At 39.5% G+C, this 23934-nt stretch overlaps 1 protein-coding gene across 4 annotated transcripts in view; it reads right to left on the minus strand.

Annotated features, from left to right (window-relative positions):
- PDE7A (phosphodiesterase 7A) overlaps positions 1 to 23934 on the minus strand; it is a 46262-nt gene that overhangs the window by 5325 nt on the left and 17003 nt on the right. For 3 of the 4 annotated variants that reach the window (XM_087931313.1, XM_026706131.2, XM_087931311.1), the window contains 9 exons: positions 11951 to 12102; positions 11014 to 11077; positions 8784 to 8879; positions 6588 to 6688; positions 5914 to 6045; positions 4465 to 4556; positions 3080 to 3224; positions 1539 to 1635; positions 748 to 828 (listed from right to left, as the gene is read on the minus strand). In XM_087931313.1, coding sequence (XP_087787439.1) covers positions 748 to 828; positions 1539 to 1635; positions 3080 to 3224; positions 4465 to 4556; positions 5914 to 6045; positions 6588 to 6688; positions 8784 to 8879; positions 11014 to 11077; positions 11951 to 12102 — 960 coding nt within the window. Of the gene's footprint in view, positions 1 to 747; positions 829 to 1538; positions 1636 to 3079; positions 3225 to 4464; positions 4557 to 5913; positions 6046 to 6587; positions 6689 to 8783; positions 8880 to 11013; positions 11078 to 11950; positions 12103 to 14163; positions 14271 to 23934 lie in introns of those variants that run through there. The other variant, XM_026706132.2, reaches the window with a different exon arrangement.

The following is a 23934-nucleotide window of genomic DNA, read 5'->3' on the forward strand; positions in this document are numbered from 1 at the left end:
CGAGCAGAAGGGTGATATGGCATTCCTGCTCCGCCAATGGCCTCTCCCAGGGATCCAGCTGACCACTATAGAAACAGGATGCTGCATCAGGTAAGTTTTGGATTTGATTTATTGAGTTTATCTTTGTGGACAGTCTGTTTTTAAGATGGAGACAGACAATATTAATTGCAAATTACAGTCATTCTCCAACTATGTAACTAGAAAGAAGTTTCCAATTTATGGCTAGAATCTAAATACAACAGCAGTATGTATCACAGTATGTTGAATTTGGGCACCAACACATATGATTAATTTAAACCATGAAGTTCAGAATGGAGCATGCAAACCTATCAAAACATTTCTTTTCCCTTCTCCTACTTTCCTTCCCCTCCTTTTTATCCATTATCTTTATTTCTATTTTATATTAGGAAGAACATTTTAAATAAAAATATTTCTTTTCCAAAACAGAAATGTAAATATTAACAAAGAAATTGGTTTAATCAAAATTAGACTGAAATTTTAAGCTCATTTCAAAAAGCAATTTAACAGTATTTCAGGCAAATTATAAGGGATAGATAAAAGAAATCCTGTTTCATGAACCCAGAAACTTTAAAGTCAATGAGCATAATTCAAGCAACATTAATACACTGCAATAAAAGAAAAAAACTTGTTTGTAATTGGCCAAAGACATTTTAAATTATTCATTTCTAGCTCTGTATGATATATTCATAAAAATTATGACAATTTTCCACATAAATCAGTAATTACCAATCTGGATGTTGGCAACGGTTTCTGTCTGTCGATCACATAGTGGACTCACACCTAAGCAATATTTTTTCTCAATGTCTCCTATAACAGAATCTTGTTTTAATCATCTATTATCCACAATATCAGAAAATATGCCCCCCACCTCCAAAACCCCCAGACCCATTCTTAACAAAAATTAGCTGTGGGATTTATCAGTGTTTAGAGAGGGTACATAGATACTGCTGTGTGCACTCTTAAAATAAACTTTTACAATTTACTTTTTAAAAAATGCCCATGAAAACAGAAAACAACACTCTCCAGTCACATGCATGAACACCTCATGCTGCCTAATGTAATTTGGGAGAGGGGGGTGCCACAAGCAGCAAGGTGGTTATTTTCAGTTACAACGACAGTGAGTGCATCATTGGGAGACTTGAAAGAACAGATTAGGGCAGAAGTGTCAAACTTGCATAACTTTTTTCCCCTTCACTAAAATGGGTGGGCGTGAGCGCGTGACGCATCCGGCCCGCAGGCCACAAGTTTGACACCCCTGGATTAGGGATACATCATCATGGAGTAAAGCTATACACATGGTCGCCAGGAATGAAAACGACCTGATGGGAGATAACCAAACAATAAATCAAAAAACAGATCTAGAAAAAGTAGTAATGTATTATGCCAGCAAGAGTAATTTAATGAAACCATTCCAACTCCATAGAACCTCTTGCAAATAGCTCAGGTTGCTTTGCAATCACCACAGCCATCAGTGTTTCACAATCTATGGTAATAACTCTTCACTTCTCACTACTTGCCTTGATTAAAAAATTCTTCGGTTACTTTTTCACTCCACTGTTTGCTTAGCTCCCAGGTCCGACAGGGATTACAAATATCAGCACATTTCAATGCCATCTAGCAAACAAATAAATACATTATTTAGTTTTAGTTTGTCTTAGCATTCATGTTTAAACATACAGTTACCATGTAATATCCCAAAATCAAGATAACAGTAAAAGTTAAAGCTGACAAAGTAAATGATAATGAGTAATGAGAGCTGTAGGCCACATAGAGTTAATTGAGATGTACCACTAAATTTAACAGTTTGAATTTAATTACACTGGAGTATGGCAAATATGCACATGAGAAGGAAATCCATTCAAGATGAAAGACAGAAATTAGTGTATCAATGGTACACTGAAATGTTATTGAAATATTCATAATTCTTACTATTTTAAAACAAGTAGTCTAACAGCAAGTTTTAAATAACTATCTTTTTAATTATTATTAATTAAGCATCAGGGTGACTTTATATGTATATTGCACTTTGTAGAGAACTGATATAATACTATCCTTCCATAAAATTCTATGAAATTCTATTTGCAATAAAAATGGATATAAGAAACAGTGGAAGAGAGACTTTCTGTAATTAAAACAGAACACGGTGTTCCATTATTTTAATAGCACATAATTTCTGAGAGAGAATGAGATAAAATGAACCAAAGATAAATTAACAAACTAAAGGAAGAAATGCATGGAATTATTATGGGAAGAAATGCCAGTCATACAGGCTCGAAGGAAAACAGGTGGGAGAAAAAAACATGAGTATAAATGAGAGTGATTATCATTCATTAGTACAGTTCAATTAACCTTCAGTACTTCTGATAATAAATTAAAGTTTATTATTTTGATAAAACATAGCAATCCTTAAAGGTATTTTAAATATTGTCCCGTTTTAAGACTTCGTTTTTGAAACCAACCTGATTGGATTTTCTTACCTGAAATGTCAGATGGCAACAATGTAATAATATTTGAAAGAAAAAAGTAGCAGTCATCTTGCCTATTAACTTATAACTACACTATTTTGCCTTTACAGGTTCAAAAATGTCAAGTCAAATCAATTCTGTAGCAATACACATTAAATTCAGAACAGAAACTGTGGCAAGATTTCAGATTCTACGTAATTGCTTCCCTGTTGAATCAAAGCTAAATCATTAAAACTGAAAAGACATTGGTTTGTTCCTACAAGATCTTATAAAAAGGTTAAAGGTTAAAACCTTTTCAAAAAAAATATATAGCAATGTTTTTTGTTTGGAAAAATGCAGATTCTTGCTGTTTTTTGAACATTTAAAAAACTGAGGAGATATCCGTTTCTATCAAATGGTCCTGCCAGAATAGGAAAACATATACGGTTGTATTACATTTGCAAAAGGAACAAATAGGAGACCTTAACTTTCAGCCTCAACAAACTATATTTTTATAAAGACTATAAGTAAAGAACTAGGACTTTTTCAAACCATATATTACAAGGATACTGTTTACCATAATTTCTTTTCCACCTAAGATTCATGCAAGTTACCTGAAGGACAAGATGCCGATGATCTTCCTCTAATAAGCATAAGTCTTCTTTGTCCAGATGGGTACGAAACAGGGATAGATATTCATTCTGACGACTAATATCAGTGGCGAGAATCAATGCCCCTATTTGGCTTTCCATCAGCTGCCTAAAATTGGAAATAATAAGAAGAAATCCAAAGCAATAATTAGTAGGTAAATGTAAACATGAATCATTACACAATATTCGGCTCAACACTGATTATGAATTTGCAATGTTTGGAAAACGTAGAATTTAAATTTAGTAATTCAAATATGTAACTTGGATCTTTAGGTGTATTCCAGACCTCCCACCCCCACCCCACCCCAGTTGTCCTTGAAGAAAAATACAGGAAAACACGTATGAAACCAGATACTACCATTGTGATATTGGGTGCCACAGAAACCACAGCCCAGGTTCTTCTATATTGCCAGTTCTACAGGAACATATGCCACCAGTTGATTACCCCTCATTTTATTTAAATTTCCAGGGCACTCTTACAGCTTTATCTGTACTGTTTGTTAAATAATCAAGATAAATTTATTTCTCTAAAGTAGCAAAATTTTGCTACATGACATGTATGCTTTGGTTGCTTCTTTCATTGGGAGTCAGTTTTGTGCTGTTCATTTTTCTGATTGCATTCTATAGATCAATAAATTCTGTCTATAGGTGCCTTCCAGGTGTTTGGAAATGTATGCTGTTTGGGAAAGTTAATCCAAATCATCTAAGGTATCTGGATTATAACTTTCGACATCATTAAAAATGATCACAGTATAGATGAAAGTACCATGAATGAAGAATTATGGTTCACTTATTTTTCTTACAGATAGTCCTCAGTTAACAACAACAATTGGGACTGGAATTGCTGTTTCAAGTGTGACATGATCAAACCATTTAGCAACAGCAGTTCCAGCACTTTCGGTTGCCACTGACAAGCATATCCCACATGATTGTTAAGCATTTGTAACCTCATGCCAATTTCTCCATTTATTCTGCTTGTGCAAAGCAAGCACTGAAAGTCACAAATGGCAGTCGCGTGATCACGGGACACTGTATTTGCGAGCGAGTTGCTGCGCAGCTGGATTGCAATCATGAGACTAGAGGATTGCTGTGACAGTTGGAACTTTTGAGACATCAGTCCTAAGTACCATTAGTTCAATGCAAATTTGAATGTTCTCTGAATGAGTAATCATTGTGAAAACCACCTGCATTTAGCTTTATTTATGGGAACGTAAAATTGCATTCAGAATTATAATGCATTTTAGAAAAATACAACTACCTTTTATTATTTTATCTGTTTTAAATCTTTTATTCTGTAATGTATTCTCCATTCTGTAAAAATTATGGGTTTGGGGAAATCTGATAAATACCTGCTTTCTAGTGACATATGTGCAAATAATCCAGACTCTCTCAATAATCCCACTGCAGATCGCCAGTGGTGATTTTCTAATACTGAGGTATTCTGAAATTAAATAAAAGATTATTAATATTATATATTATTTGAATGCTGAACTACATATAACAATGAACATGTTATACTGATTTTTAACAAACAGAACACAATCCTATTAATTTCCTGAATAAATCAGCCACTTTTATCAACTACACATTCCTTTCCTGTCTTCTCTTTATTGGCTTCACCAATACGCAGATTCAGTTGATTTTGAACTTGAAGAATAGCATTTCCCTTATAGCCCAGATGAGAACCAGAGCATGCTTTGTTCCAGTGAAAACACGCTTTCCTGGTCTTGCTGACAGCTGAAAAGGCAGGCAACTGTTCAGATGCGAGATCTTGTCATGTAAAGTTTAGGATTACCAAAATGTCTTCTCTGTTCACTTTTGAATAATGATGAAAACTATTTTATTTAAGTAGGATTTTTTTTAAAGTATCCAAACTGATTATATATCTGCTACTATCACCTTGTGCTGGAACTTTTAGGCAATTTTTTTTTTGTATTTGGATTTTCAAAAAAAAAAAATTTCCACAGAAATGATCACTTCTTTTAAAAAATGTGTATCATATGTTCCTTTCTTTTATTAAACACTTTAATACTTTTGAATAGAACATAAAAAGGTTATTAGATCAATTCGTAAGTTCACTTCAACATTCTTTATCACCAACCCTAGACTGTGTGCGACACACCTTCTCCCCTCTCACCTCCCAATAGCCAGTAAGACAAGCTGCCCTTGATTCAAGAGTAATAAATATACATCAATATTAATAGCTACTGACAATATTGTTTCTCCATAAATCTATCCAGGTTCCTTTTAAAATTGTCCAAATGTCACAAACTCCTTATGTCAGTCCAATCTACCTGTATTCAGTTTCAGTAGATAGTCTGGGCTGCTATCATTGAATGAGAAAATGTCCTTTCTCTTCATATTAACTATGCCATGATAATTTTATGTAATTTTTATAATATCTCCCCTTATTCTTTATATTCTAAGCTGAACAGCCCAGTTGCTATAATTTTTCCTTGCACTGGGCTACACTAACATTAATTATTTTGGTTGTTCTTTTTTGCATTTTCTCTTAAGATACAGTGATTAAAACTATACAATAAACTGCCTCATAAGATGCAATAATCAAAGTTATACAAAACAAGTGCAACCTTATTTTTTAAGGGTTGCATTATATCCACAGTTCTATTTTCAGCTCCTTTCCTAATAATTCCAAACAGGGACTGCCTTTTTTTAATAGCAACTGCCTGCTGATTTGACATTTTCCTCAAGCTCTGTACTATATCAAGATTCTTTTCCTGATCAATCACTGCTAGTCAGATCCCATTAAAGGACAGAAATCTTCGTCTTCTACTTACCTTGTATAAAGTTGCTAAATAATGGTTTGTTTTAATAAGAAAAGGCTGGTTAACACCTGGATGATCCAAATCATGAGTGGCAGCTGCAATTAAACTGAGCAGAATATCCCACGGAGTTAGAGATTGGAAAAGCTGTAATATATAAATTATGACCATATGAATATCTATTACTAATACTTCCCAAAAATGTAGCTAGCATTTCCAACTGAGTTTAACCATGGCATCAAGTTATTTCTCATGTTGATTGAATTTTAGTTAGTCCATAGAATTCTTCGGTTGTTGTTGTTTTTTAATTGTACGGCTAGCAATATTGAAACAATAAGGAGTATTGTTAGTTTTTTCTTTACAAATATGCAATCTCCCATAATTGATACAATCCTGATTCAACATTCTTATAAGTTTCAAAAGTATTACAAGAACTTTCCCCAACTGGATCCCTCTCAATTTGTACTGAGCTATAACTCCAGATACTCCAACCTGTATACTCAATATATCTGTAGGAAATTGTATCAAAAAAGAATCTCTGGCATAAAACAAGCTCTTAATAAAACAATTACATTCTATATTACCTTTGCTTAATGTCACTAATGTCACTACTCCTCAATTTTTTTGTAATAACAATTTTGTTATAAATGCATGAAAATTATTAATGACAGGACTGGTTTTTCTTTTACCTTGGGTTCGTTTAAATAACAGTGCATGGCCTGAGTCACATCAGCAGCATGAACTGCATTGTGGTATGGGTTGTGGCTGTGATAATCTTCTTGAACCATTACTACAAATGAAAGTAAGTATTAATGTGTGGAGGAAAAGGGGAAAGACATAACCCCAAAATATTCCGTTCCATTCTTGATTCATATCAATTAAAATGACGATATAATATAAAATGTGATAAACTTCAACAATGATTTACCACAAAAATTCAAATGAAGGCGGCAACCTTTAAAACATTCAGAGATTTCGAAACGTGCTTTTCATGTCTAGAAAATAAGATTTCTATTCATTTTAAAAATTCAAATTGGGGAAAAAATCAGAAAATTGCCTGGCATATTAAATGTAGAAAATGTAGAAAAGCATTGCCAGTATCAATCTAAAATGATAATACTTAAGATGAAATGAAGATCGATTATTGGAAATGCTCCCCTGTTGACTTTATGCCCATAAAAGCAAGCGTGTTTTTCTCCTTACAGCAAGTTATGAATCACATAACATTTCATTAGGATTGTATTTGGGGGAGTGTTAGAGAAAAATATTTTTACATTCAGGGGATGCACATTGACAATAAATACCTCAAACATCTTTTTAACTTGTTATAATCAAGAATGTATTGTTTTGCTATACTTGGTAGCTAACCAAAATCTGATTTAAAAATTAAAGCACAACGAGCCATGGAAATCTTCAGACAAGAGATTACCAGGAAATCTCAATGCATTCATAAAGACCAGTTATATCCCAGAAGACTGTAAAAAATAGCTGTTTCCATATTGCTGCAAATGTTTCATGTAATCACCAAGTACAGTATCTACCACAAGGAAGTTTTTGCCTTAATAAGTGTCATGCCCCTGGTGCAGACTGACTCTGAGGGAGAGGAGGAACAACCGACAGGGAGTGTAAGTGTGGCTCAGGAGGTTGTGGAGGAGGCTGGGGAAGGGCAGAGGCCAGCTGAACAGTCAGAGGAGGACCCAGGCCCATCCCCTATCCATCCTAGGGCACACGGGGAGGAGAGGATAAGGGAGAGACGTGGTCTACTCAGGAGGACAGGGCCTTGATCCTCTTCATGGGCTGCAGGTGAGAACTGCATAAGAGTTTGGACCTGCGTTCTAGCAAACGCTGGAGACAAAGTGTGTTTTATTTTGGTTTGAGGTTATCTTGGTTGGCGTCCTTCCAACAGACTATGCCTTGTTATCTCCTTGAATTTGGTAAATACTTCTCCTGTTCCGTTGTGGAAATTTCATCATTGTAGTTTGTTTGGTTTTTATTTTAACCTCTATTTGCTCATTAAATTCTGACTATATTGTTTTCTTTTGAAGACCACTTTTGAGTACGTTTTATCTCCAACTGAGAATTATTGAACAATGGGGCCAAGTTGGAGGCATTAAAGGACATTTATTTACGTTTTGGATTTTGTTATGTTTGTGTTACACTCTGGGTCATTACAATAAGTTACCTAATTTATTTGACTTGTATAATCCTGCATTTTTTCAGTGAATAAATTACCAGAGAATGCCAATGTACAACATACATTTATATGCAGATTTAAGTGCAACATTAGCACAAAGCCCTTTCTAATAAAGTGTTTCATTTTGAACTATGTAGCACAACTGCTGCAAAACATCCAGATTTCTTACGTTGTGGGTGTTACTGTTTTTCTAATCACTTCAACTTCAGTATTACAGTACTGGAAAATGCCAGTCACCCACCCTTAATGTACCTGCAGCAATTTGAATTGCTCTGCAGTTAAGGCAGAAGAGAGGTAATCTACTTGCTCGCATTATTAATAACCACTAAAGACAAGGTATACATTCTGCCTTCCAATTCCTCAGTAATAGTTTGCAAACTACTACTTTTTAAAAAAATCATTTTTTTTAATCTTCATAGGATGAGTTTACCTGTAAAATCTGCCAAATGTATTGCCACACATGTAGGAAATCACTATATAAAAACATCCAGGACTACACAATTATCTCATTTTTTTGTTTAGTTTCCTTATTTTATAGGTATTTTTTTCTCACGTTGGACAATATTCATGAAGTATTATCAATCCATAATATAGATAGTTTTCTCAATTTATTAAAAAGAATTGTGCAAATTAGTGAAATGCATTTAAAGAAAAGGTTTAATGGGAATGCTTGAACTTAGTAAGTTTTTACCTAAAAATCTGCGCAGCTTCATTGTATCTAGTTGGAAGTATTCTATAAGTCCATGAAGATTAAACAGGTGAAAGGTTAAAGTGACCAAACTGTTTCCTAAAAATACACATACACAAAAAAAACATGTTTAATAGGAAGCAGACAGGTCTGTTTAAATAATTCTGTCATACATAACATATATATTTCTTCTTTGTATATGTAACTAGAATATAGTTCTCAATGTTTTAATTAAGACTTCTAATTTTTAGTGCTTTCATGTCATCAAGTGATTCAGAAATCTATCACCCAGTATTGTAAAATTAATCCATTAATTTTCAACAATGCCTTTACAGATAGTCCTTGTTTACCAACTATAATTGGGACAGGCAACTTTGTTGCTATGTGCTGCAGTTGCTAGATGAAAAATCTCATTGCGTGACTCACCGTGACAATAATCATGCGACCACAATTTTCAATTTCACTTCTACAATCACCATTAATTCTGCTATTGGAAGCCAGTTTTGAAACTTGGTGGCTGCAGGACACTGCAATGGCCATAACTGCATGTTGGTCACAAGGCTTTTCAACTTACAACAGTTTCATTTAGTGACCGTTTGAAGTTACAACGACACTGAAAAAAAGGAGCGTTTTTTTACACTTAAAACCTTTGCAGCATTCCCATAGTCAGGTGATCAAAATTCAAATGCTTGGCAACTAGTTCATATTTATGACAGTTGTCCTAGGGTTACGTGATCCTCTTTTGGGATCTTCTGACAAGCCAAGTCAATGGGGAAGCCAAATTCACTTATCAACCAGGTTACTAAATTAACAACTGCAGTGGTTCAATTAACAATTGTGGCAAGAAAGAAATGAAGCAAAACTCACTTAATAAATGTTTCACTTAGCAACAGAAATTTTGGGCTCAAATGTGGTCGTAAGTCAAGGACTACCTGTAACACAGTTGTTAAATGAATCAGGCTTCCCCACTGACTCTGCTTGTCAGAAAGCCTCAAAAGGTATAACCCCAGGACACTGCAGTCATCACAAATACATGCCAGTTGCCAGGCATCTAAATTTTGATCACGTGATTGTGGGAATGCTTCAACAGTTGTGTGAAAAAGATCACATTTTTCAGTGCCATTGTAACTAAATGAATGGTTGTACATCAAGGACTACCTTTAAATGATAGTTTGGGTCACTAATACTGAACCAGATGAGTTAGCAGTTAACTTGATGTGAGACACTTATTGATCTAGCAAAATAAAATTAGGAAATATTGAAACAATAATTTAACAGAAAAGTATTCTTCCCTACTTTCTCAAGTACAAAAAGGACTAACTAAACATGTGTAAGTTGAGAATTACCTTCAAGGATAAAATTGGAAGTTGTATCTGATTTCTCTCTCAATAGAGTTAAGAGTTTACCACAAAACAGGCAATCTCCTACACATATTTGCTACCATTTTGAAATTATCTATTCCAACCATTTTTTCAGAACTCACCCATCCCAATTTGTTTATTGGCTGAATTACTGGCTGATTACTTTAGCCAATGGCAATTTGAAGTCTACACATCTTAAAATTGCCAACTTTGAAAATCACTGATACAGAACACAATGCATAAAGCAAACAATGTATTTATGCAAAGTAGTTATGTAAACCTGAATGCAAGTTTAACTTTCTGCATTACAACATTCTGCACAGGCCCTTAATACATGATTGCCTTAAAAAGTACGAGATCAGAATTTTAAAAAGTGAAGGAACTGGCTGTTTCAAGTCTCTTGAGCCACAAACTTCTTACCATATAATCCCTATAGAGATATTCCTCAGCTATGAACAACACTCTCTAAAGTCTAAACCTCCCTTTAACTTAATAGTCTATAAATTGTTTTAGAAATGTTTAACTGAATAAGCTTTTAAACTCCCTTAGCATTTTCTCATTATGCATATGAACACATTTTCAACAGCTTGTCCCACACAGGGACATGGAGACAATCATGTGTGCACGCTCCCTTATTATAACCCTGCATGTAAACCGAGAAATGCCAACATAAGTTTAAAGACAAAACTTACTTCCAACTCTATAAGTCTAATACTCAACTAATTACCAGGTTACCAGATTTCATATCTGAAAGAAGTAAAATATTAGTCAATCTATTTTGGTAGCCCAACAATCTAAATGAGTTTATATACACATATAGCAATTGCTCAGTTTTTAAAGTAGTATCTTCAAAGTAACAAATGAAATCTTACCATTTGTTAGCCTGTCAAAAAGGAAGATATCAAAATTCCAGTTCCCAACTTTTTCTAGCATACACTGAAAAGCAAAAGAAAGCAACATTTTATTTGGGAATAAGAACCACTTCTTTCTAAATGCTATATATCTGAATCACCCGTGCTGCAATTTTATAAATCTATACAGATTCTGAAAGGAATAGTAGTCAGAAGATAAAAGCAACAATGTGCCTGGTCTGAGACCACATCATTGTTTGACTTGAAAAATTCTAGAAGGAATCATGTTCTCCACTAATGGATCAGCTGGGGTGCAACTGCCTTCTTACATTAACAGTTTCCTCTCATAGAAGCAGAACATCTTTTTGGGGGGTGGGGGGTGGAATACCTAAGTAGATCAATATTAAAATGATTAACTATTTCTAAAATAAAGCAGACTCATCTGAACCTTACTTTGGACAAAACTTTTGCCCGCTGCTTTCCACGTGCCACCTAGTTAGATCTATTTCTATGTCGATACTTTTCTAGGCACAACTGGAAGAGGAAGGTGTTGCTTCTCTGTTGCATTGGCTGTGCTTTGGAATAGCCTGACAGCAATCAGGCTAGCGATCCTTGCTGGTCTTCAGGAAAATATTTAAACATGGTTTACTAGACAGCTTTCTCCTAAGTTTATGCATTATCCATATTTTATTACACTGACTTCTTGTTAGTCCTGACTTTCAGTGTTTTAGTTATGATTACTTGTTTTTAATTATAGATTTTTTAAAAAAATACAATGTATATTATCTACATTGATGAGAACTGGCAAATTGCAGAGGGAAAAGATAAACAGAAATTTCACTTCTACAAGTCTGGAACATATATCAATTGTTAATAAAAATTATTTATTTACTTGAACACCTAATAAAAGTTACTATTTCTTTTAGAGCAAAGTTACAAGATAGCTGCAAAAACAAACCTTAGCTTGTCCATTGTAATCATCATCTAAAATGTTTGAAGAATTTGGAAGAGTAATACCCCGGAAGAAACGGGAAGATCTCAAGTACCGCTGGAAACTCAGTAACCTTCGGATATTTCTTGCAGACACAGAAACTTCAAACTCAGAATTTGCTAGATGGGAAGGAAATAGTAAGATTTAAGTTATAAAATCCTTTCTTAAAACTTCAAAAGCTGAATCTGTAAGGACAATATTTATGGAAGAAGAGTCAAACATATACCCCCCCCCCCGCCCAGATGTTAATTTTCATAATTGCTGACCCCTGATCAGACTGACTGGAACTGATGAGAACTGGTGGATTGAAAGTTCTCATCTGAACTTAACTACTTCAATTCTGTCAGCTCATTTATTTAAAAAAATAAAAAACACAATATAGATTAATGCTGCATAGTTAGGGCTTGACTGTAAAATAACCTCCTATTTATATCTTTTTGGAAAAGGCAATTTTCTCTTCTTCGGCATTCCCTCGCCAGTCCTTCAAAGTACATATGGATCAGACTTTTAGGAAAGAACTAATGTAAGCAGCCTTTAATTCCCAGTCTAATTGGCAAGTGTCAAGAACATGTTTTTCATGAGCAAATTTTATTTGATGGATTTTAAGATGCAGCATTTAAATCCCAAACAGGACAAAGCAATAGAAAGTTGTATAAAACGCAATTTATTGTTTGAAATCTACTTCACGTCTATGAAGCTGAATTCAATATTTGATATATCAGGCCTTCTAATTATTAGGTACAGTGAATGAATACATTCCAAGACTTTTAGCAGATAAACTATTGCTATTTAATTACTGTGAGTGGGCTAATCCTAAACCTTATAAGAACAATGGTTCAGGCTAGGTTTTGAAAATAACCTTGAGCTTGGCCACACAATAACAAACATTAACAACATACTCAGCCAACAACCTTAACAGTTTAGAATTCACACAATAAAACCTATGTATAATCCTGTGTAATCTGGCAGTTTTATTACGTGCAAAAAGATTCAGCCACAGAAAACCCTTATTTCTAAAATGTACATCTTGCATTTTCTATTTATATTCCTATATTTATTTATGAGCCACTGCAGTCTCTAACACAAAAACATTCCTGATACTAATGAAATAAAGAGTATCTAGCTATTAAGATCTTTAAACTCTTATTTTCAGATATTACTAAGCCTGTTTCCATAATTTTTCAACATAAAAGTCATAATACCTAAATTATGATTGTGTTTTTCAAACAACATGAGAAATTGGGCCATTTTTTGGATCCTTCAACACTTTTAGAAACTAGCCATCCACAAAGTCATAATATTCTTATGATGTCTGAACAAAATGTTAAATGGTGACTTTGTACATAAAACTTTGGGAGGCGAGGGAAAGTAGAGGTAGCTCTCATTTAGCTACCATAATTGGGACTAGTAAGTCATAAAATAAAATAATAAGTAAAACTTATGAAATTTATTAAATTTATGATGCCACCCCTTTTGCTATCAAAAGCAACTTATGATCTTACATCAGCTTTCCTTTGCTGTATAGACCTGTAAAGTTTGCAAATACAAAGATTGGTCATTAAGTTACTTTTTCACCACAGTCGTAACTACGGATGGTCACTGAACAAGGCAGTTGCTAAATGAGGAATATCTGTACTACTGTTAAGTTGTCTGAATTAAGTTTCTTGCTAAATAATTTAACTCTATGACATAACTACCCTGTTTCTCCAACAATACGGCCTCCCCCAATAGGAAGTCCCAGCATGTTTTATAGGCATGAAATGAAATTAAACCCCTCCCCCCAAATTAAGGCCTATATTAAAACTTGCAAAATGGGGGGGAATGAGGGGGGGCTTGCCGTTAGGAAATACTTTTGTTGCACAACTGGTTATGGTGCTGCCTGCGTTGACCCCGATATGAAGTGCCCCACCAACGCCGAGGTCAACATCCAAGCCGTCGCCGCCCGCCCGAAGATGCAAGGGGAGGGGAATTAAGTCACCCCCGAAAAGACAGCCTAGCCATTTTTTCGGGGCTCAAAAAAAAATAAGACCCGGCCTTATTATATGAGAAACACGGTACACATTTCAGAAGCACATTCAGTATGATTTAATGCATTATCCTATACTACATTTAGTTATACTCAATCAGTTTTTTCAAAGAAACGCAAAATAGGAGTGAATACAAAATAAATGTAAAATTACCATTCTTAAGAAAAACTGAGGTATTTTTCATCCAATATATCAAACTCTTACACCTCAAAATAAATACACTCATCAAACATTGTATAATGGCATGGATATCAAAGGCATAATCCTGTAAATAAAGACATTAATTGTAAGCAAGACAGGTATCTTCACAAGTTCACGTTCCTTTTCCAATAGTATTTTAAAGAAAAATCCTGATACTTCCCCAAAAATGAAAAAAAAAATCTTTTCCATAGAGCTGTCTCGAGTGTCCAGGTTGGGAGGAGCTCCAGTCTCGGCTCTCACAGGCTGAGCTTGAGATTGAGGCACGCCTCTCACCATCACGTGGTCCTCCGGGCGCGCCCCAGTTTTTTGCTCAGCCTCGTGGCAGTCAGGCTGGTTTTCCTTTTGCTCCTGGTCGTTCTAGCACCTCGTGTTTTCTTTTTTTTTTTGATCAACTTGGACTCTCAGACAGCGCAGGAAACTGAGGTTTGAGCTCCCTAGGGAGCCTTTTTCTTCTAAGGGGAATTGTTTCACTATCCTTTTAAGGGAGAATCCAGCGCTCGAGCGCTGCCTCCCCCTCCGATTGCTGCCTTTTCGCTCCGTGCGAAGCTGCATCGCTTTCTTTCCTGCCTGTTTTTGTTCTTTGGCCGTTTCCCCCACGAACGCCCTCTAACCCAAGGAGATGCTTCCCTGCCTCTCCCAGGTACTTCTTTGTGGCCTCTGGGCCTTTTTAACTTCTCCTGGGTGATAGCCGCCGCTGGGGATTGCCTCGTCATTGCGCCCTCCATTTTGGGCTCCTGTGGCGTCAGCCATCTTGGGAGTGGCAGGAGTCGCCGCCATCTTGTGTGTGGCCGCATGGCCGGGCGCCATTTTTCAGAGGCCTATAACAGGGTTTTTCTTAAGGTTTTATAGGCAGACTCCGGACTGCCTATATCCTTGCCTGTTTGCACTTAGTTTCTATCAGGCTAACCAGGGTTAGTTGGCTCTGTAGCCCTTCCCCCAGCAGGCGAGTTAGCAGCTCTGCCATCCCCTTCCCCGGTCCGTCCGGCAGGGGTAGCTGCCTGGCGTTCAACTTTTGGCTAATTGGCTTCTGGGCTAGGCCCTGCTGTGCAACAGCCTCCTATTTTAAATACAAAAAAATTTTTTTGATCAAAAGGGGGGTGCGAAACGTGCGCTAGGATACCCGGCCTCTACGTAGGCCGCATCCAAATGTGCAACTGTCCGAGGACCCGTGATGGCACTTTACTTTAAAATTTTTGGTTGGTAGCCCCAGGGACGCCTGCCACTGCTCGAGGCCTACCTGCAGGCCGCATTGTGTTTGATTCCTGGGCAGATCCTTGGAAAGTCCAAATCCCTGATGGTACCTTGCAATCCTGCCTTGGTACTCCTCAGATATAGGAGTCTACTGGCTACACAGTCTCTCCCCAGCAAGGGAGGTAGCAGCTCCGCCATCCCCTTCCCCGGTCCGCCCGGCAGGGGCGGTTTTTGGCGTCCATCTTTGGCAATTGGCTTCTGGGCTAGGCCCTACTTCTCAACAACGTGCAAAGCACCTCTGTTGTCCTTGACCTAGGGGGTAAACGCAGTACTGAGTTTCCGCCCTGCTTAGGCTGTGTCCAGCCTTGTTAATCGCCTCACGTTAATCAAGAACTTTTCCTCCTTTCTCCTCTCCAGATGGCAGACGACAATGCATCTCGTGGCACTTCACTGAAGGCCAAGGCTAAGTCTCACCACCTGCGCAAACAAGCACAGGAAACATCCAAAGCCTCTCAAAGGGATGCCCTTAGGCGACACAGGGCCCTTGAAAAGGAGATTGACAGACTCTCTAAGGAGTCAAGCTCTGTGCCTCTGGACCCTTCCAATCCCACTCCCTCTACCTCCTCCCTCCTCCCCTGCTTCTGCCTCTTCATCGCAGCCTGGACAGGCCCCTGAGGCCACCTTCCCCCCCGCTGCTGCAGGTCTGCGCCCGGAGGAGCCTCACCCACCCCCCACGGTGGAAATCCCGAAAATCTCAAACGAGCGATGGAGCTGGCCATCCGGCACGGGATAGCACAACAGTTTCAGCAGCTGACCGGTCTGGCCCCTAGGCCTGAGGCCCCGAGGCTCGAGGATCAGCAACTTCGCATGGTCAGGTAGCTCTCCACGGGACTTGACCCTGCCCTTGGAGATGGAGGAGATGGAGGCCCAGGAACTCGGGGACCCTACCCTCTTTGGGGACGAGGAGGATCTCGAATTGGGGTCTGTCGTAGACAGTGAACTCCTCTCGGGAGCAGGCCCCCAGAAGGGGACATGTCGGAGGACGAGGGCCTCTCTCCAGGCCAGCCCGCGTTTCTGGGGCTGTTTAAACCACATCTATTTAGGTCCCTCCTGTTCAAGGCCAGGAATACCTCGGGCCTGAACCCTCCCCCCACCCAACCCAGCGGCATCGGGGTTCCTCCCGACTCCATTTTCTCCCAGCCTGTGGTGGAAACCGAAGTGATTCCTGTCCCACCCATATTCTCTGACATGGTCTCAAGGCAGCTAGCCTCCTCGGGGCCTCCTCCTCCTCCCAACGCCCAGGACAAGCGGTTTTTCAATCTTGAACCGCAGTTCTCTACCTTGCTCGATCCCCCCTGTGGACGAGCCCGTAGTAGGTCTGGCCTCCCGCTCAACTCCCAGCGAGTCCTCGAAGCTCTCCAGCCCGAGGACAAACGAGCTGAACTGGCCCTGCGCCGCGCTCATCTCTCTGATGCCTGGGCGGTCAGGGCCTCCACGGCCGCGTCTTTTTTCACCAGAACCTCCATCAAGTGGCTCAAGCAGCACGTCCCCGCAGCTAATCTCAGAGCGCACCAGGATATTGCCAAGATCCTGGCCGCAGCCGAGTTCTCTGCAGACGCCACCTTCCAGGCTGCAAAATTCTCCACCAGGGCCATCTCGTCCCAGGTTACTGCCCGTCGCCTTCTCTGGCTCCGCCACTGGCAGGCGGACGTAAAAAACAAGGCTAAGCTAGCATCAGCCCCCATCTCTGGGGGGAAGCTATTTGGACCGGTTCTCGACCCATTCCTGGCCGAGACCCGCAACAAGCGCAAATATCTCCCTTCTCTTGCTAGGAGGTCTGATTTCAGAGGTTCCTCTCCCTCTTCTCGCCAAGGTTCTTCCCGCTCTTCCTCCTTCCCCAGGTACTACCAATCATCTCCCTACAGGCCTCCTGACCGATCGGAACCAGACAGGTCCGGAGGCACCTCGTCCAGGAAGCCCTCCCGGGATCCGGGAGAGGTTCGCTCCGCTGCTCCCGATAATGCAGTCGCCCCCAGGTGGCTGCCCCTCCAAAAAAAAAAAAAAAAAAAAGAAAGAAAGAAAGAAAGAAACAAATATAAAAACGAGGAGAAGGAGAGCGAGAAAGCCAATCCTCTTCAGGCTTCTCGCCTAGTCTGGCCCCACTCTGACACTTAACTCCTGCAAAATCTCTTCTCTTCAGCCTTGCCCAAACCGTTGGGAAGCCTAATCCTCATATCTGCCTTACCTCTCCATACCAAGACTCCCGGTAGACCATACGGCTCCCGGACGCAGGCTCATAGTCTGGAGCACCCTTGTCCTCCTCACCTTGCCCCAGGGCATCTGGCTGGCAACACATTTATCCCCACCCCATGTTAGCTGGGGTTCCTTCTCTGGGCCCCCGCCCACAGCCTCATAATCCAGATACACGGACCCCTTGCCCTGGTCCTCACTACTACCCTTAGTTCCCTCTGGGCGGTCCTCGGTCAGTTGGCTCTTGAGCAGGGCCGACCGCCTCGCTCTGGGCGGAACCAAACTTGGTCCCCACTAGCACAGGTCACAGTTTGGGAACTCCTTACGCCTCCCCTCCATCACTCTGACCTGGAGTTCTCTCAGGGGGTTCCCAACAGGGTCTATCCCATAACACCCTAGGGCGTCCCATCACCACCCTCGCAACGGTGACCCTCCGGTTATTGAGGGCGCCTCCCTCACTCTGGCTAAGTCTTCTCAGGGGAACTTCCATCCTCGCCTCTGCCCGGCTCCTCGTCGGGTCCCTAACAAGGTTTTGGCCGCTCTACCTAGTCTCCTTGCCCCACGGTCTCAGTAAGCATCCGTGGCATCCCGGCAGGGCTACCTTTAGACAGCCCCGTCTCCTTCATCAGGCCCTCTCGTTGAGGCATTCCAACCTCCGAGGGGTTCTCCTGTTGGGCGTGCCCTCCAGCGGGTCATCAGGGTTCCAGGAGAGGTCCCATTCCAGACGGGAGCCCGCCCGCAGGACTAGCCAAGCTTTGGTATGTCCCAACCTGGACACTCGAGACAGCTCTATGGAAAAGGGGCGTTGGTTCTTACCTGATACGCTTCTTTTCGTAGAGCTGTTGAGAGTGTCCAGCCCCACCCGTAGGCCGTCTGGTGGGAAACCCTGCTGTTCGACCGAGCAAACTAATATTTTTTTCCTGAGTAAGATGAGAACAGGACCTTCCTTCTCGTCTTCGCAAAACTGGGGCGCGCCCGGAGGACCACGTGATGGTGAGAGGCGTGCCTCAATCTCAAGCTCAGCCTGTGAGAGCCGAGACTGGAGCTCCTCCCAACCTGGACACTCTCAACAGCTCTACGAAAAGAAGCGTATCAGGTAAGAACCAACGCCCCACCTCTGTTTAAAGAAGCCATGAGATGAATAAGAATATATTTTTATTCTAGAACATGTTTTTAAAAGATCCACAGAAGAGAAGGGAAAAAAATCATGTTTCCAAACTAATACCAATAATAAATTTCCAAGGTTGTGTTTCTGATCAAATTGACTAATTTTTCTCAGAGAAAGTTAGTTCATGATAGCCAGAAAAGAGCAGTGTTACCCAAGTTGAAATATATCAATTAAAAGGAAAAGGAATACTAGAGAAAAATAGATGTCCACATAAAAAGCTAATAATTCTCAAAAAAATATTTTTGAAAATGGAAAATCATTTCTCCGTACAGACAAAACTGTGTTCTAAAAAATTCACACGTAGTTGAACATTACTGTACAATAAATATTTCATAAGTGAAAAATGTGCACACTTGGGTACATTTATTTATATATGCATGTATCATCTTTCTTCCAAGCTTTGGGATCATCTTATGAAAGGATTCCTGTCCATTTTATCCTTGTCCTGAGATAACTTCAATGGGAGAAAGTCATTGGACCTGGGTCACACAGTGGGTTTTTGTGATTGAAGGTGATCGTAAACCTGGCTTTCCTCAAACCTATCTCAACATCTTAGCACTGCATTATATGGACTCCCCTTCCTCAATACTTGTTCCTTAACCTTAGCAGTTCTTACTGTACATTAGTATGTCCATGGAACTGTTATCAGGAGAAAAAGTAGTGCTATGATGAACACCATATCTAACCACCACCAACCCTTTATTCCCCCTGGTCCAATAATTTGCAAACAAGAAAGCAGAATAAAAGCAGTGAAAGTATAATTTTATTCCAAGGACCCAAACCAGCTGGCCAGAATTTGAAATGCAAGAAACATGACATTACTTTCCAAAGTTACTAGCGTATAACCCATATATAGGTGTGCTTTTCTTCTTTTGAATTTGGGCAGGAGGATCTAGCATGTATGATCTATGACAGGGTGTCAAACTCGCAGGCTGCAGGCCGGATGCATCATACGCCAGCCACACCCACCCTGGATTAGCAAAGGGGGAGAAAGTTGCGATATATCATGTGAAGACAATGTGTCGTCGTAAGTTTGACACCCCTGATCTATGAGGTTGTGAAAAGTTGGACACAACTTAAAAAAATAATATATTTTTTTTAAATTCTATAAGTATCATTCAGCTATTGGTATCAGTTTTTACATTATGACTTAAGAGTTATATGTCAATTTCTAAGTAAGACAGGCTGGCCAACCAAATGGCCAGGTTCACAAATTAGCTACGTAAGAATCATAGTGGTAAGTAGGGGTCTGATGAGAATTTTCAAACTTGCTAATATCAAATGAATGTATAATCTCTTTCAGATTCCTTTTCATTTCAAAAAATCTGTAACAGAACATTGGGGAATCTCAAGGATGGAAGCGATGTAGAGAGATGATAAGGGGCATTTGAATTCCACTAAAAATTGTCCACCTGTAAAAAGAAATCTCAAGTAGGTTAAGACTCTATTCTTCAAGCATTTTTATGGACAACTCTCCAGCAAACAAATAATAGTATTAAACTACAATAGAATGTAGTTTAAAATATTCTGGCTTTTTAACATTTAGAAACATTTTACAAAGAATATGACATCTTGACATGAAGCACACGAAGCTTAAATAAAGTATATATTTTGTATATTACATAATGAGAATAAATCCCACAAATATAAGGATTAATTTCTGATTATATGTACAGTGTGTGCATATGTATATGTAGGTATATACACTGCTCAAAAAAATAAAGGGAACACTCAATCACACTTCTGTGAAATCAAACTGTCCTCTTAGGTAGCAATACTGATTGACAATCAATTTCACATGCTGTTGTGCAAATGGAATAGACAACAGGTGGAAAGCAGAGGCAGTTAGCAAGACATCCCCAATAAAGGAGTGGTTCTGCAGTTGGTGACCACAGACCACTTCTCAGTTCCTATGCTTTCTGGCTGATGGTTTGGTCACTTTTGAATGATGGCGGTGCTTTCACTCTAGTGGTAACATGAGACGGAGTCTACAACCCACACAAATGGCTCAGGTAGTGCAGCTCATCCAGGATGGCACATCAATGCGAGCTGTGGCAAAAAGGTTTGCTGTGTCTGTCAGCGTAGTGTCCAGAGCATGGAGGCACTACTAGGAAACAGGCCAGTATATCAGGAGACATGGAGGAGGCCATAGGAGGGCAACAACCCAGCATCAGGACCGCTACCTCCACCTTTGTGCAAGGAGGGACAGGAGGAGCACTGCCAGAGCCCTGCAAAATGACCTCCAGTGGGCCACAAATGTGCATGTGGCTACTCAAACAGTCAGAAACAGACTCCATGAGGGTGGTATGAGGGCCCGATGTCCACAGGTGGGGGTTGTGCTTACAACCCAACACCCTGCAGGATGTTTGGCATTTGCCAGAGAACACCAAGAGTGGCAAATTCCCCACTGGCACCCTGTGCTCTTCACAGATGAAAGCAGGTTCACACTGAGCATGTGACAGATGTGACAGGGTCTGGAGACGCGGTGGAGAACGTTCTGCTACCTGCAACATCCTCCAGCATGACCAGTTTGGCAGTGGGTCAGTAACGGTGTGCGGTGGCATTTCTTTAGGGGGCCGCACAGCCCTCTATGTGCTCACCAGAGGTAGCCTGACTGCCATTAGGTACTGAGATGAGATCCTCAGATCCCTTGTGAGACCATATGCTGATGCGGTTGGCCCTGGGTTCCTCCTAATGCAAGACATTGCTAGACGTCATATGGCTGGAGTGTGTCAGCAGTTCCTGCAAGACGAAGACATTGAAGTTATGGCCTGGCCCGCCCGTTCCCCAGACCTGAATCCAACTGAACACATCTGGGACATCATGTCTCACTCCATCCACCAACGCCACATTGCACCACAGACTGTCCAGGAGTTGGGGAATGCTTTAGTCCAGGTGTGGGAGGAGATCTCTCAGGAGACCATCTGCCACCTCATCAGAAGCATGCCCAGGCGTTGTAAGGAGGTCGTACAGGCACATGGAGGCCACACACACTACTGAGCCTCATTTTGACTTGTTTTTAGGACATTACATCAAAGTTGGATCAGCCTGTAGTGTTTTTTTCCACTTTAATTTTGAGTGTAACTCCAAATCCAGACCTCCATGGGTTGCTAAATTTGATTTCCACTGATAATTTTTGTGTGATTTTGTTGTCAGCACATTCAACTATGTAATGAACGAAGTATTTAATAAGAATATTTCATTCATTCAGATCTAGGATATTTTGTTTTTGTGTTCCCTTTATTTTTTTGAGCAGTATATTTACTATTAAATTGAAAGAATTCAGAGTGTAGCAATACTGTGAAGTTAACAGCAATATTGATCTTCACTAGATTTTTTTCAAATCCTTGACAAGTAATGAGAAAATACAGGGCAAAGGAAAAACATTAGAATGTTTTGGCTTCATTTTAATATACTAAAAATAACTAAATTAGAAATTTATTGGTTGCAATCTCATTTCAAGCATGTGCATATATACCAGTAAGTTTAGCTTTACACTGCAGTTTTACTTCTTGTCAAGATTCTTCAGGTAATTTTTAAAACTCAAGATGTAACAATTTCATTTGAAAAGCATACACATTAAACTCTGCTATAATGCCAATATTTCTAAAATCCAATCTAATAGAGAACTATCAGAGACAAACAATGTACAAGTAGGTATGGATTCAGTCTGATAATAAATTCACATGTATATGAGTAGTGACTGAGAAAAGGCTACAGCAACAGTAGGAATCAGAACATGCACTAACAAGTTACAATTATGGGGTGATGTATATAGCTGCTTTCCAAACAGTATTAATCTTTGAAATATATAGTTTTATCAAGTTACATATTCAAAAATTCTGTGTACATTTATAAGATGTGTATATTAATCACAGAGCTTCATGTTTTTTATTGCCCATTTTAATCTAACTCAAAAGATACAGTGAAAATATAAAACCAACAGAAGTATACTCCAGGTAGAAAGCTCATATGAGGATATGTTAGTCTAAATATCGTTATCTGTCCTGTCTTTTTGTTATTCACAAGTTAACTAGCATTTCTAGGACTGGAATTTATTAATCTTTGTTCATAGAGCAATCAGCTACAGATACTTCCTACATTTAAATGTGCTATCACAGCAATATTCCTGCCAAACAATAAATGAAAAGGCTTATTTTTTCCATCTTAACTAGAAATGTAAAGATGAGTGACTTAACACTGTCCTGTGGTTATTATTCACAAGATCAACCATCAATAGTACGCACATTCTTTGCACATAGGACTCTAAATTTAACCCCCCCGACTCTCAAAGTAGGAATAAGAAAGATCACTATCTGAAACCTAGAAAGATTGTATCGGTCTGCCTAGATATAGACAGTATCATGGTGGATATTTTTTTAATCAATTTAATTAAGCTTCACATAACCAGTTAGATAGCATAATTTTCGCATTAATGTACTTAGTATAAGTAATTGGGAGTTTAGACCTTCCAACTTGGTACAGAAAATATAAGCAAATCTTACTCCCGGTGATGTATTTCAATCACATGATTTCCTTCTCTTTCTTTTAGGGCTCTTTAACCTCTTTATTTCTAGTTTGAATAAAGGTTGTCTTTTAAACATTTCAGCAATGACTCTGAAAGTGTTTGCCTTCTAAACCAGAGTTCCCCAAACTTTCTGACTTTGCAAATGCGCGGGGATGGTTCCAGGCCAGTGGCGGCAAGCACGCGGGCACTCAGTTCATTTGCACAAGTGGCAGGCATTTGTGCCCTACACTTGTGCAAATGGAGTGCCCACACGCTCACTCATGCAAATGGGAATGCGCCCACCCCTTCTGTGGACTGGTTCCGAAAGGCTCACAGCTCACTCTAATTGTTCATGTAGGGAATTAGGTTTGCCATCTCTTATTATTATTCATAGTAAAGATACAACTCTTGTTAAACTATCTGTTCTTCAGTACACGTATTAGAACAACAGGAAGGGAGGGAGGGAGGGAGGGAGGGAGGGAGGGAGGAAGGAAGGAAGGAAGGAAGGAAGGAAGGAAGGAAGGAAGGAAGGAAGGAAGGAAGGAAGGAAGGAAGGAAGGAAGGAAGGAAGTCATTTGGGACGTTCAACAGACAACTATTACCTAAG

This window comes from Pseudonaja textilis, chromosome 3 (assembly GCF_049901715.1).
Source record: "Pseudonaja textilis isolate UNSWEBS1 chromosome 3, rPseTex1.2, whole genome shotgun sequence".
Lineage (NCBI taxonomy): Eukaryota > Metazoa > Chordata > Lepidosauria > Squamata > Elapidae > Pseudonaja > Pseudonaja textilis.